The sequence below is a fragment of the Asterias rubens genome, chromosome 15 (genome assembly GCF_902459465.1).
Source record: "Asterias rubens chromosome 15, eAstRub1.3, whole genome shotgun sequence".
Classification (NCBI taxonomy): domain Eukaryota; kingdom Metazoa; phylum Echinodermata; class Asteroidea; order Forcipulatida; family Asteriidae; genus Asterias; species Asterias rubens.
In genome coordinates this window covers 13,825,738-13,839,172 of record NC_047076.1, presented here as the reverse complement: position 1 = coordinate 13,839,172, position 13,435 = coordinate 13,825,738, and the positions used below count along the sequence as shown (strand labels likewise).

Here is a 13,435-nt window from a genome sequence, read left to right as displayed (position 1 = left end):
TTTGTCGTGGAAAAAAATTCTTTCTCGAAAACTATGTTACTTCAGAGGGAGCTGTTTCTCACAATGTTTTATACTACCAACCTCTCCCCATTACTCGTTACCAAGTGAGGTTTTATGTAAACAATTATTTTGAGTAATTACCAAAAGTGTCCACTGCCTTTAATGACTGTAGTGCTCTAAGCACATAACCATTACCTTAATTTGTCAAGGCTTCAAGCAACAGCAGAAACTCAACACTAAAAATTCTTACCAAGATTTTTCCTCATAGAGTAAACTTTTAAAAGAACAAACCCAAGCATTTAAAATTTGTAATCTAAAACCCTGGAAAGAGTTTAGAAGACCATGGAGGAAGAAATGAGAAGACACAGTTACTTCAAAATAGCAAGGACCCCCTGTGGCTTTAGCAAGACACCCAAGCAATAAACCGCCATTGTACCTGCCACCCTATGTAGTTTGACATGTTCCAGTCACACTAAATACTAAATCCAACTACACTGGATAGTGTGCTAGACTGTACAATTATTAGACAAACATTCCTCCATGTATGTCATGTTTTTATAAATATGGATGCAAAAAATAATTTATGGCCAGATGTTTTGACCCTAGCAGTGTCTTTAATAATTACAAATTTATTTCTATGAATATTTGGTTTGCGGTAACACCATATCTACTTACTGAATAGATTATGTTCTTTTGAGAACTTGTCGTGCTATGCTTTAGTATAAATTCTTTTAGATTTTGTTATGAAAGTTATAAGCCTAGATTGAAATGAGTAGCATTCCAGCACTCCTTTGATTAAATGTAATCACTTCTTTCCATTCCAACAAAGAGGTTTCGCTGATAAACTTGGATAAGTTACATGTACAACTTGGCATCTGTCTTATTGATAAATGATAACATTCTTGAGAGAGTGGTTTGGTTTACCACACTATCTAGGGTGTATCAATATACAAGTATGTTGGCTTTTATTGTCTAGACAATGTATTGAATGATTGATAATCACAGATTGATCCTTTTAGAGTTCTCCCATTGTGTTTGTGAAGAACCCAGCTTCTAATGTGGTTTAAATGTTCTTGCCGATAACAGAAGACGTTGGCTAAATGCCAAACAATGTTCTCAAGGATGCATCCAGGGATCAATTCAAACATCATGTCTTATATTTGAGGACAAAAGAACATGTCAAAACCACAAAGTCCCAAACAAATCTGCAACCAATTTCTGAGTTACTCCCTCGTTGATCCTGAGGTGAATCTAGGGGGTTTCAACATTCATCATTTAGAAAGTTAACTTTTTATATCATGACCTCATACTCAAGAGACTGTACTAACAATAGGTGAGCGTGTTTACATTGGAATACAATAGGAAAAGATCAACGCCTTTGTGTCACCATGGTGTCACAAAGCCTCAATAATGCATTGTTGGCTCTGGTCTCACAATAAACAACTTACTGGATGCTAGCTCCGCTCCCACCCAATTCAAAGGATGATGTGGGAATGATTGTATTTTTCACATTAAAGAGCAATTTAGCAAGTGTCCCTTGCTGAATTGTTGCATGGTTGTGAAATTTTACTAAATGAACCTAGTGTGAAAGGACAGCCATTTTTCCACTGTCCAAGTTCTCTTGCAAAATCTTGTCAAACATTGCTACATTTTACAACCATGCTAAAATAAAGCAAGGAACCCCAGTTAAATTGCTGTCGTGTGAATATTTACAGGAAAACAAATAAAAACCCATTTAGTATTTAAAACTTATTGTGCCATTTGTAATAAAAACAGAAATTCGTTTATTGTAAGATTTAACAAGTGGTTCATATCTGCATGCTAATAAGTAGTTGCTGATTTTCATATTTTTGTGAAGTGCTTTGAGGCCTTTCATAAGACGCTACATGTACATGTACGTATATAATATTATTATTATTACTAGTAGTATTTATGTTCTGCAGACCTTACCTCCATCGTTGTATACATTAACAAAATATAATGAACAGAACCATTACTTTATGTGAATCTACACCATATGGCAAGATACAAGGCTATTTTTCACCTTTCAGCAACAGCCAGAAAAAAAGAGACCAAATGACGTCAACCAAACACAATTGTAAACGCTTCCACAATAATGTCATTTTATAGCTTTTATTTAAATAACGTTGTGCTGTGGCGTGATGACAAATAATGGGAGTTGTGTGGGAGACAATATGAAAACATCTGGTTTGTATATTGAACAATATTGAAGTAGACACAAAGTCAACTTACAGATTAAAGGCAGTGGACACTATTGCTAATTACTCAAAATAGTTATTAGCATAAAACCTTACTTGGTAACGAGTAATGGGGAGCTGTTGATAATATAAAACCTTGTGAGAAACGGTTTCCTCTGAAGTAACGTAGTTTTCGAGAAAGAAGTAATTTTCCACGAATTTGATTCTGAGACCTCAGAAATAGATTTTGAGGTCTCGATATCAAGCATCTGAAAGCATACAACTTTGTGTGACAAGGGTGTTTTTTCTTTCGTTATTATCTCACAACTTCAAAGACCACTTAAGCTCAAATTTTCACAGGTTTGTTATTTTGCCCATTTGTTGAGATACACCAAGTGAGAAGACTTGTCTTTGACAATTACCAATAGTGTCCAGTGTCTTTAACATAACTGTTATTGAAAAAAAAAAATGGTTTTAATAATGAAATGAAACTCATGACAAATGTGAAACCGATACATGTATCAGAACGTGTAATGTAATGTGCGTGAAGGGAATACATACGTGTAGATTGTAATGTATACAATAGATGAAGCATGCAAGTATTCAGTTAGGTTCAGTTTTATATGAAGTCATGACGGGGGAAAAAGCGAGTCTTTCTTGAATACATGTTTGTCGAAACTGAATGGAAACCAAAACATTTAAAGTGACTGACTGACTCACAGTTCTAACCAATGTCAGTTTGATCATGGTTTGATGAATACATAATAAATAAGTACACAGGATAGGAGAGAAGTGAACAATTCAATAAACTACTTTTGTTCCTCATTCCCTTTAAACTGTATTGAATAAAAAATAAAACAAACTGCTACATACATTTGGACTGGAATGTTTCTATGTCCTTCAGTAACAGTATCACAATGGCCTTAAGTTTTAAAAGAATGTTTTACTTAGGGTTAACATACCTGAGATTCCATGTTAGTTAAGGCCATTTCTTGAACATTCAGCACATGTAAAGCTCAACTCTAGAAATCAGGATCGAAGAGTGTGAAAAGAAAGCACTCTCACATTGCCAAGACAAAAATGATCTGCACTTGTGAAGCTACAGCCAGCAAATGAGCAATGACAGACGAGGCTTCTACCATAACATTCCAACTAGGGTCATGTCACCAGCCACAAAACAATCAGCTCAAATTCAAACCACATGGTTAAAGAGACAAAGCAGCAATATTCAGTCCCTAGTTAGCGAAGATTTAGGGCCAAGAGTGGATCCCTGTGGAACCCTAACATAAACTATACAAGTTTCGTATTATCTCACTCCCTCCTCAAAGAATATGTTGACATCGATCAGTTTCATTGTGCAATGTGCACATTGTCAACCTCTGGAATATTAGTCAACGGCAACAACGGACCATTTTTACTTGCGATTTCATTTCATTGGCACAAATTGTATCTTGCAATGAAGCCCTGAACATTAAGTACTGAACATCAATGAATTAACTCCCTTCCTTCAAAGAACAACAAAATTCCACCCCTTGAACTAAATCATAAATGTTGGGTTTCCAGATATCTTCCCCCTCAAAGATCCCAGGGCTAAGAACGGATCCCTGTGGAACCCCAACATAAATGATACCAGTTGCCATCCCCAATCCAAAAGCACAGGCTCCGCCTATTGATCCAAATTTAAATACCTCTGAGATTTCAGGGCACCCGTTTGTAATGGACCCATCAACATCTAGTTATCTTTTAATAGGTTACCATTGATCTCAGCCATCCCAGGTGTACATCTTAAAGACCTTAAAGACTCCCAGTCCACAATCAAGCAGCAAATCAAGGATGAGATGTAATAAAAATGTCCCTGAAACAATGGCAACAATGTGTTTTAATTGAGCAGAATGATGAAGGGGCTGGAAGGCCAGTCAGCATGTGGGATGTGGTAAATAAGGGATGTAAGAAGCCTTTGACTCTAGGCTGGTGGCTTGAGACTTCCGATCAAGACAGCTGTTGAGAGTCTTGGGTTCAAAGACCAATCCAGAGGATCTAGGACTAGTGGATGTTGGCAAACAGGTTGTCTCTTGTGATTAGGATGTGAACAAGCTTTTCCTCATGGTTAGAGCATGCAACACATATCCATCTGAGCCCAATTTTATAAAGCCAGTTACAGGCCTGTATGCTTTATTTTTAAAAGGGCAAGGACACCCCTAAACAACGCTTTAAAGACACTGGACACCTTTAGTAATTGTCAAAGACCATTCTTCTCACTTGCTGTATCTCAACATATGCACAAAATAACAAACCTGGGAAAATTTTAAACAGTTAGTCACTGAAGTTGCGAGATAATAATAAAAATAGAAAGAAAAAAAACCTTGTCACACGAAGTTGTGTGTTTTCAGATGCTTGAATTCGAGACCTCAAAATCTTTTTCTGAGGTCTAAAAATCAAATTCAAATATTTAAGTTGAAAATTACTTCTTTCTCGAAATCTACGATACTTCAGAGGAAGCCACTTCTCACAATGTTTTATATTATCAACCTCTCCCCATTACTCGTTACCAAATAAGTTTTTATGCTAACAATTATTTTGAGTAATAACCAATAGTGTCCACTGCCTTAAAGGCAGTGGACACTATTGGTAATTACTCAAAATAATTGTTGGCAGTGGACACTATTGGTAATTACTCAAAATAACTGTTGGCAGTGGACACTATTGGTAATTACTCAAAATAATTGTTAGCATAAAACAGTCTTGTTGAGGGGCTACAAGAAGAAAATAAGTAAGATAAAAATAGCTCCGGGGATTTGATATTCCTCTGAAAACCGTTTAGATTGTAGGATGGAGGGAAACATGCACCAGGGAAGGAGTTCCAAAGAGATGCAGTACAAGGATTCAAGTTGTTTAACTGGCTCTTGTTCTATATGTACATAGGCTCCATACAGAAGGCCTACATCTTATCCTCAACAAAGAGTATGGGTGTGAAGAAGCAAAAATAAAACCTTGTTTCATGCTCGAATGCCTGAAGTTACTAAAAGGCGTCGCATTGATAATGAAATACAACACTGTAGAATTCTGTACCCACTGATTCTATCCCAAAGGCCCTTTTAATTTCAAGCTGTTGATAGTATTGTAGGCCATACTATTAATTTAAGAAACTATGTGATTACACAGTGTAGAAAGACATATCGGACACACAATTTATAACTTTGTGAATGGCTAAAAAACAAAGAGTCCTATGGATGCATCTGACGTGCAAACCAGCAACCATTGCCACAGAACAACTCCTGAGTGTTAAAAATGACAGTTGTAGAAGGACATCCAGCTGTCAATGGTACAGGTAAATGTCAAAGGATTGAATTATGTCTGCATAGCAAAGAGTCTATTCTACATCACACAATAATGCAGGACCAAGTGCATACACGCAATGAAAGTTCATTGAAAGGTTTTACATACATGTAGTTCTTGTTATTGTAGACTGCAATATAAAATGATCAGTTGTGCATTGATGAATAATGTGTGAAAGTAATTAAGGATGGATTTAACTCACAGCACAGGCTGTTTGATTTCAGGCTTGAAGTGTATGTTTATTATGTTGTACCATTTACAACACTTCTAAAACATATCTGTAGCTCGAGAAAGAAAAGAAACCATTTGTGTTTTTATTTTTATTATTTCTTAGCTTTATTTCTTGACTCTAACCATGCTCTAACACAAACAGTCCATGAGACAGCTGTTCATAATTGGCAAATTTTCATGTAGTATAAAATGAAAAAACTCAGGCCATTTGGTTTATGTTTTATATATTTAAGGCACTGGGCACTATTGGTATTACTTAAAATTATTATTAGCATAAAAACTTACTCGGTAAAGAGCAATGGAGAGCTGTTGATAGAATAAAACATTGTGAGAAACGGCTCCCTCTTTCAGTAACGCAGTTTTTGAGAACAAAGTAATTTCTCAATAAAATATTTGAATTGAAAGCAGACAACTTATGCGACAAGGTTTTTTCTTCTTCCATTACAATCTCGCAACCTTGATGACCAATTGAGTCCGAATTTTCACAGGTTTGCTATTTTATGTGGAGATACACCAAGTGAGAATGCTGGTCTAAGTGATAATGCTGGTCTTCCACAATTACCAGGGCCTTTTAGGCCCCAAATAAAACATGAAATAACTATTTCACACTGTAGGAGGTCTTACTACATGTACCCCCCCCCCCCCCCCATCCCCCACCTCTAGAAAGCTTATTTATCTGGAGCCATGTGGCTTGTATTTATGGTCCCAAAAACCCTGTTATGACCATAAACAGCATCTTGAAGGTAAGAACTGTTTCTCTTTTTTAATTAAGGGTGTGACATTTTGTAAACAGAACTGACAAAAGAGTGGTTTCCATGGACATGTGCAGGCCTTGAAATAGGCCAAATAAAAGGCACTCACAGCTTGGTGCCATGTCCTTTTGCCGTGGTGCCCTCTGTAAGGTTCCGATACAAACTTACATTATCCTCAAAGAGGTGCCCCTGACCTGTGTCCCTTAAAGACACTGAACACTGTTGGTAATTGCTGTGCCCCTTAAAGACACTGAACACTGTTGGTAATTGCTGTGCCCCTTAAAGACACTGGACACTATTGGTAATTGCTGTGCCCCTTAAAGACACTGGACACTATTGGTAATTGCTGTGCCCCTTCAAGACACTGGACACTATTGGTAATTGCTGTGCCCCTTAAAGACACTGGACACTATTGGTAATTGTCAAAGACCAGTCTTCTCACTTGGTGTATCTCAACTTAATGCATAAATTTAAAAACCTGTGAAAATTTGGGCTCAATTGTTCGTCGAAGTTGCGAGATAATAATGAAAGAAAAAAACACTTTGTCACACAAGTTGTGTGCTTTCAGAAGCGTGATTTCGAGACCTCAAATTCTAAATCTTAGGTCTCGAAATCAAATACACGGAAAATTACTTCTTTCTCGAAAACTACGTCACTTCAGAGGGAGCCATTTCTCACAATGTTTTATACTATCAACAGCTCTCCATTACTCGTTACCAAGTAAGGTTTTATGCTTATAATTATTTTGAGTATTTACCAATAGTGTCCACTGCCTTTAAACACTACTTTGTTTTTGAGTAGTTTGATTGTCAAGAATACTACTGAATTCATGTCAGCCACTAATTTATTACTCTAAATTTAACACGTTGTTAAACTTTGTAAAAAGTGATGATTGTGCAGCCTTACTGTTGAAACAAGTTATGGGAAGGCTTCGACAGTTAACCATAAATTCAAATCATAAATCAAAAGAAATGAAACATTTACAAATTACAAGGCTCCTGAATGACCTTACAATTGACAATGACCTAGGGTCAGTGACCTCTAAGGTCAAACTGGCAGATATTTTACGTACGGTTGCTCTGTGGAGTTTTTAATGTTCATTGGCATTTTACATTTGGGGACAAGCCTTATTGATAGGCTGTCTCATAAATGAATATTAATTTCAGAATATTTTAAAGTGCGGATAATTATCGCGTTTTAAAACCATTCTTTCAATCATGGGATTCAATACAATTGGCCTGCATATATTGTACAAAACAAGTTGTCTACTTTGTTGTACCATAGGGCAAGGTTGTACCATGTGTTGTGTAACACATGTAAAAGAACCCAGTGCACTTATCGAAAAGAGAAGGGGTTTGCTCCGGTGTTCCTGGCTGGATTGGAAGCAAATTGTGCCACAGCACCTAATTGTAAACCCTTACAAGGTGCTAAATAATTGGGTCTCAGAATCCATCACTGCAATAACCTATCTTTCTGAAAGTTTGTATATACTCAGCGAATGTTTAAGTACGTTAAGTGGTTTTTCAATCATGTAGTTTCACTTAAAAAATCAAAAAAAATCAGACAGACAGATTTAGTACAATAGAAAGTCAGTGGAAATCCTGTTCCTGTTTACCATTGCTGTGACTGGTTAGCCAAGGTATTTACTAAGCAGAATTGTTTGCTTAGCAGCTTTATGACATTGAGCTCTGAATGTTAAAGTATGCCACTGGTTTTTCAATCATGCAGTTTCATTAAGAACCTTCAGACAGATTGAGTAGAGTAGTCAGGGGACATCCAGTTCCTGTTTACCATTCCTGAGACTGATGTCCCAGTCATTTCTTGCTTAGTCAATATATTTGCTTAGCAGAATTGTTCTTAACAGCTTTATGACATTGGGCTCTGAATGTTAAAGTACGATATTGGGTTTTCAATCATGTAGTTTCACTAAAACCTATAGACAGATTGAGTAGGTAGTCATGGGCAATCCAATTCTGGTCTACCATTGCTGAGACTGGTGTCCCAGTCATTTCTTGCTTAGTCAAGGTATTTGCTAAGCAGAATTGTTTGCTTAGCAGCGTTATGACACTGGGCTCTGAATGTTTAAGTACGTTAGTGGGTTTTCAATCATGTAGTTTCACTAAAACCTTCATACAGATTGAGTAGGTAGTCAAGGGAAATCCAGTTCTTATTCCTGTTTAGTCTCCCTGGATGGGCCTACCATACCAACGAGACATTTCAGGATGGAGGATTTAAAAGATTTCTGCTATTGGCCAACAACTGATGACAGGTGGTTTACAGAATCAGATCGTTCTGGATTATATGAAAGTTAGCCTTGATCAAGGCTGTGTAATAAAGCTAAAACCATAGAGCACCTCAGCCGCCCGTATTTGATGTCAGGCATTTTCAATGATGTGTGAAATATCAATTAGAGCAGATCCATACAGAGGGCACAACAGTAATTGCTGTGGGTGCCCCGTGTTAAAGGCACTAGACACCTTTGGTAATTGTCACTTTAAGTATCTCAACATAATGCATAAAATAACAACTGTGAACATTTTGACTCAATTGGTCATTGAAGTTGCAAGAGACTAACAATGAAAGAAAAGACACCCTTGTTGGTTTTCAGATGCCTGAGAATGGCTTCAGGCCTGAAGTCTTTTAAAAATATTTGAGTTAAAAAATTACCTCCTTCTCAAAAACTACATTATTTCAGAGGGAACTGTTTCTCACACTGTTGTGTACTATCAAAAGCTCTTCATTGCTCGCTACCAAGTAATTTGTTTATGCTAACAATTATTTAGAGTAATTACCAATGATCTCCAGTGCCTTGAATTTAAGGCCTGCTCACATCACATAGCTTTATTATTGAATCCATGAATCTGTTTGTGATCCAGAATTCCATTCTTATCTTTCCAACATTCCTTGAAAATACCTCCCTGGTGTACTGTGTATAATTAACATTCAATATTGAAACATAAGGGTTGGTCTCAACAATGTAAATAATCTAGCAATACACTGAAAAAACAAATCAGCAGATTGTTAATTAATGTATCATCACACCCAGAGTGTTTGTCACTTTGTGGTTTAGAACCAAATGGTTTCCACCCTTGGACTGATAATTGTTTATTTTAGAAATTAGAGAAATAATTACTTACTGGAAAGGGCAGCGTAAACAAAAAGGTCAGACATGGGGCTTGTTTGAGAACCATATATATAATAATTGTTTGTGAAACGGCTCCCTCTAAGTAACGTAGTTTTCGAGAAAGAAGTAATTTTGAGACCTCAGAGTAGATTTTGAGGTCCCGATATCAAGCATCTTAAAGGACACAACTTTATGTGACAAGGGTGACCACTTCGATGATCAATCGAGTAAAAAAAAATCATAGGTTTGTTATTTTATGCATATGTAGAGATACACCAAGTGAGAAGGCTGGTCTTTGACAATTACCAAAGGTCTCCAGTGTCTCTAAACCACATCTAGGAAGAAACTGATGTCAAATAGATTGTTCTCATAACATTTATACTCTGACCATGGAGGAGACAGAACTCTTCATCCATGCTCTGATTTTGCTAATTCTCAGTGTCAGTCTCATAAACAATTAATTTATTACAAACTGGTTGAGGTTTAAAAGAAAATTAATAAAAAATGTATTTTCATTACAGACAGATGTTGCTTTTAGTTTTTAAATTATTTACATCAAATTAATATTTGAGGTTTTTTTTCTTCTTCATACTATTGCAAAAATATTCGGGTCTTTCGCTTCGAAACAGGCAGTTGACAATAACACCTGCACATTGTAAATGTAAATATTTATCCTCATAAATTTCGATCTCATGCTGCAATATAAACATCTGAAAGCACCAGCAAAACCCAAAGACAACCCAGATGACCTCTGACCTTGGATGACCTCATAGCTAGCTTCTAGTGATGGATTTAGCAGTACTGAGCAAAGAGCATGATTGATTAAAGGAAAAGGGAGGGTCGGGAGGTTTGATTACTTGAGCACATGAAAGGTCTCATAACCTCTAATGTAAGAAAAGAAACCAACCAACTTCAATCAAAAGTCTCCACCATTAAAATATTCAAGGATAAGACGTCTAATAAGAGTTCTTTCTTGTATTATTATAGTCTAATTAAAATCGTACAGTATGATGCAAGCCTACAGTTAATCAATATCCTGAGATGATAAAGGCTTCCTCACAAAATGCAAACCACTCCTTCCCTAGACTTGTGGACAAGTCGTTAAGGTGCTGTTGCAGTGATAGCGAAAGAGCTCTCTCGCAAATATCTTGAAAGACTTCTGCCTCGTTCAAAGACTACCGCTCTTATGAAAACACAGGCTTACAGTAAAAATCTATTATCTGGTTCTTAATATTGCATTATGCAATTAAAAAGCTCACTAAATTGTTTTACAAAAATTCCTTATAAATATTTAAAACTGCACAGGAATGAAATTACTACTGTAGTGGAATACAGAGAAAGGACAGACTGGACAATTACTGTAGGTCATTGCTACAAAACTATATTAAAAAGAGCAGATGTGTATAACACTATGGGATTGCAAATTGCTTATTTTAGTCTATCCTCTTTAATAAACATAAAGGCTGGACAGGTTTTTTCGCTTCCTTCTTATTATATTTTACTAAGTATTGTAAAGAACAGGAAGTGATTAAAAGCCAACTGCATCCTGAATTGCTTCTTGTTTCCTGGTGTAGCTCTAACCATTAGAGGCTTAGGGGGCTTATTATGTACACCAAGCAGCAAACCATTTCAACTGATGTAAATTTAAGCATTCACATCAACTGCCCTATCAAGCCTTCAATTAACCCCGAGCACCAGGGCCCAATTTCATGGCTCTGCTTACCGTAAGCACAGAATTGGCGCATACGGAAGCAGGGAATTCTGTGCTTATGGCACACGGCTAACGGGTAAGCGGCAAATTTTGGCTTCTGCGCGTGCGTACTCCCCGTTACTAGGCATTCTAGGCTTACAAGGCTAGCGCAGAAATTCGGCGCTTGCACGTAAGCGTGGAATCGTGATCATGAGCGCAGAATTTGGCGGTAAGCAGAGCCACGAAATTGGGCCCAGCACTGCTGAGCCCCCATTGCTGTGGTGCCCAGCCTGTGCTTTTGCTTAGGTGCCCTTTGCAAAAATCAAATACAACTTGACATTTTCCTATAAGCATGTCGTTGAGCGTTCAAAGTTAAAGGCCAGGGATATTAAAACAAAATATTATTTTTCTTGGACCAAATTGAGACTTCTCCAGGCATGCAACTGCCTGTTAAAAAAAAGAGAGGAAAATCTTCAAAGGCAAAACACAAGTGCGGAGCGAGGCAGCCGAAACGCCACGGGACATGAGACCCACAATGGTACCCTAGAAAATGTTGAGGTTTATTATGTTTTTTAAATTTATTTTTGAATGTCATTCTTTTTTAAACGTGGAATTCCGCGGAAGAGTTGCATGCCTGTTTCTCTCCAGATCCTTTCTCTTCTTAATGCCCATACAATATTGATTCATATTCTTGAACAAATTGTAAAGAAGTCTACACCTAGATATCAAATAATAAACCACAAGGAAAAACTGACTGGGTAAATTTTGAATGATTTGGGTTTGAACTAAAGACAAATTTACTTGGGAGGGGCTTGAACACACGAGCTCTGGTTTAACGTGTCGGCGCGTAACCAACTGAGCTATCTATAATCTAATGTAGTAATACTAGTAGCCCTATGTTGGCAGCCCTTATAGTCTAGACCAAGTAAGAAAGAATAAAAAATTAGAGCAGTAGTTTGACTGTGACCCACGTACAACTTTGACGTTCCCAGCCCGGTGAAGGCAAACACAGCAGGTGCATTCTATAGATTTGTTCCAATATCCATTGATTCAAATAACAAAGAAACATTCAATTCTAATCTCGCCAACCCAACGCAAACACAAAAGAATATTGTGCTCATTTTCATAAACCGCACTAACTCAACAAAAACAAAACAATGCAAGGTCAGTTGGCAAGTCCAATTCTAAAAAGCCTGGTTGAAAAATAACTACGTTGTCTACTACTTGTGTAACTGTGTCGGGTCATCGTTTCAAGGAATAAACTTTTAAGTATTCTAATAATATATAAACTGTACAGTAAATGTCAATTTCATAACATCGTTTTGTACAGTACTTAGCCATTTAATTATTAGCATTTACAGAGAGTTGTAGTTTCACACAGCCAGCTGTGTACCAATAACAGGAAACCACTACGGTACGCGAGTCAAGTCAAACCATGAAACCATGATACAGAAAGGACCACTATGGTCTAACCTACACGTACATGGATAGTAATATTGTATCAGTTCCACATGGTAATTATCTACATCCAACACTATTGAAATTGAGATGAGATGAAATAAAATGCTGGTCCTGCCCTGATAAGTGGCAACCTTGGGAATGGCTACCAGTAGGAATATAAACTTAAAGGTTTTTAAAAACACATTTAATCTTTAGTCTTAAAAAAAAACAGGTAGTTTTGAATAAGAAAGGACTAAGCAACAGTCTCAACCATCATATATTCAAGGTTTCTCAAGAATCTGCTAAAAATTGCCTCGATATTAACCCACAGCACCAACAGCATTGCCGTAGACATTTATCGCAAATACTCGGTATGCCTGCTGTAGGCAATGAATGAGCGCATGCTGGTCTAGCTACATGTTGCACTCAAGTTAAGACGCTAGCTAGACCAGTATGCACCTATTACAACAGTTAACACGGGGTAATTGGTATTTGGAAAAAAGGGCTATGGTGCCTTGTGTCCTTGCTGTGGTGCCCTTTGCAAAGTTCCAATACAAATTACATTTTCCTCACAAAGAGTACCCCTTACCAGATAAAAAATTGCTGCGCTCCTTCAAGAACGAAACTCAAGGTCTGTATGAATGATGATGCTTTGACAACGGAA

General features: G+C 37.1%; 1 protein-coding gene across 3 annotated transcripts in view; it reads right to left on the bottom strand.

The window, feature by feature from the left end:
• Window positions 1-13,435, bottom strand: part of LOC117299831 (partitioning defective 3 homolog) — a 99,949-nt gene that overhangs the window by 78,769 nt on the left and 7,745 nt on the right. The window contains exon 1 of one of the 3 annotated variants that reach the window (XM_033783377.1): window positions 3,161-3,273. The exons of the other annotated variants lie outside the window; for them this stretch is intronic. Within the exon in view, the coding sequence (XP_033639268.1) occupies window positions 3,161-3,187 (27 nt within the window). The 5' untranslated portion in view covers window positions 3,188-3,273. Of the gene's footprint in view, window positions 1-3,160; window positions 3,274-13,435 lie in introns of those variants that run through there. 3 annotated transcript variants of the gene reach the window in all.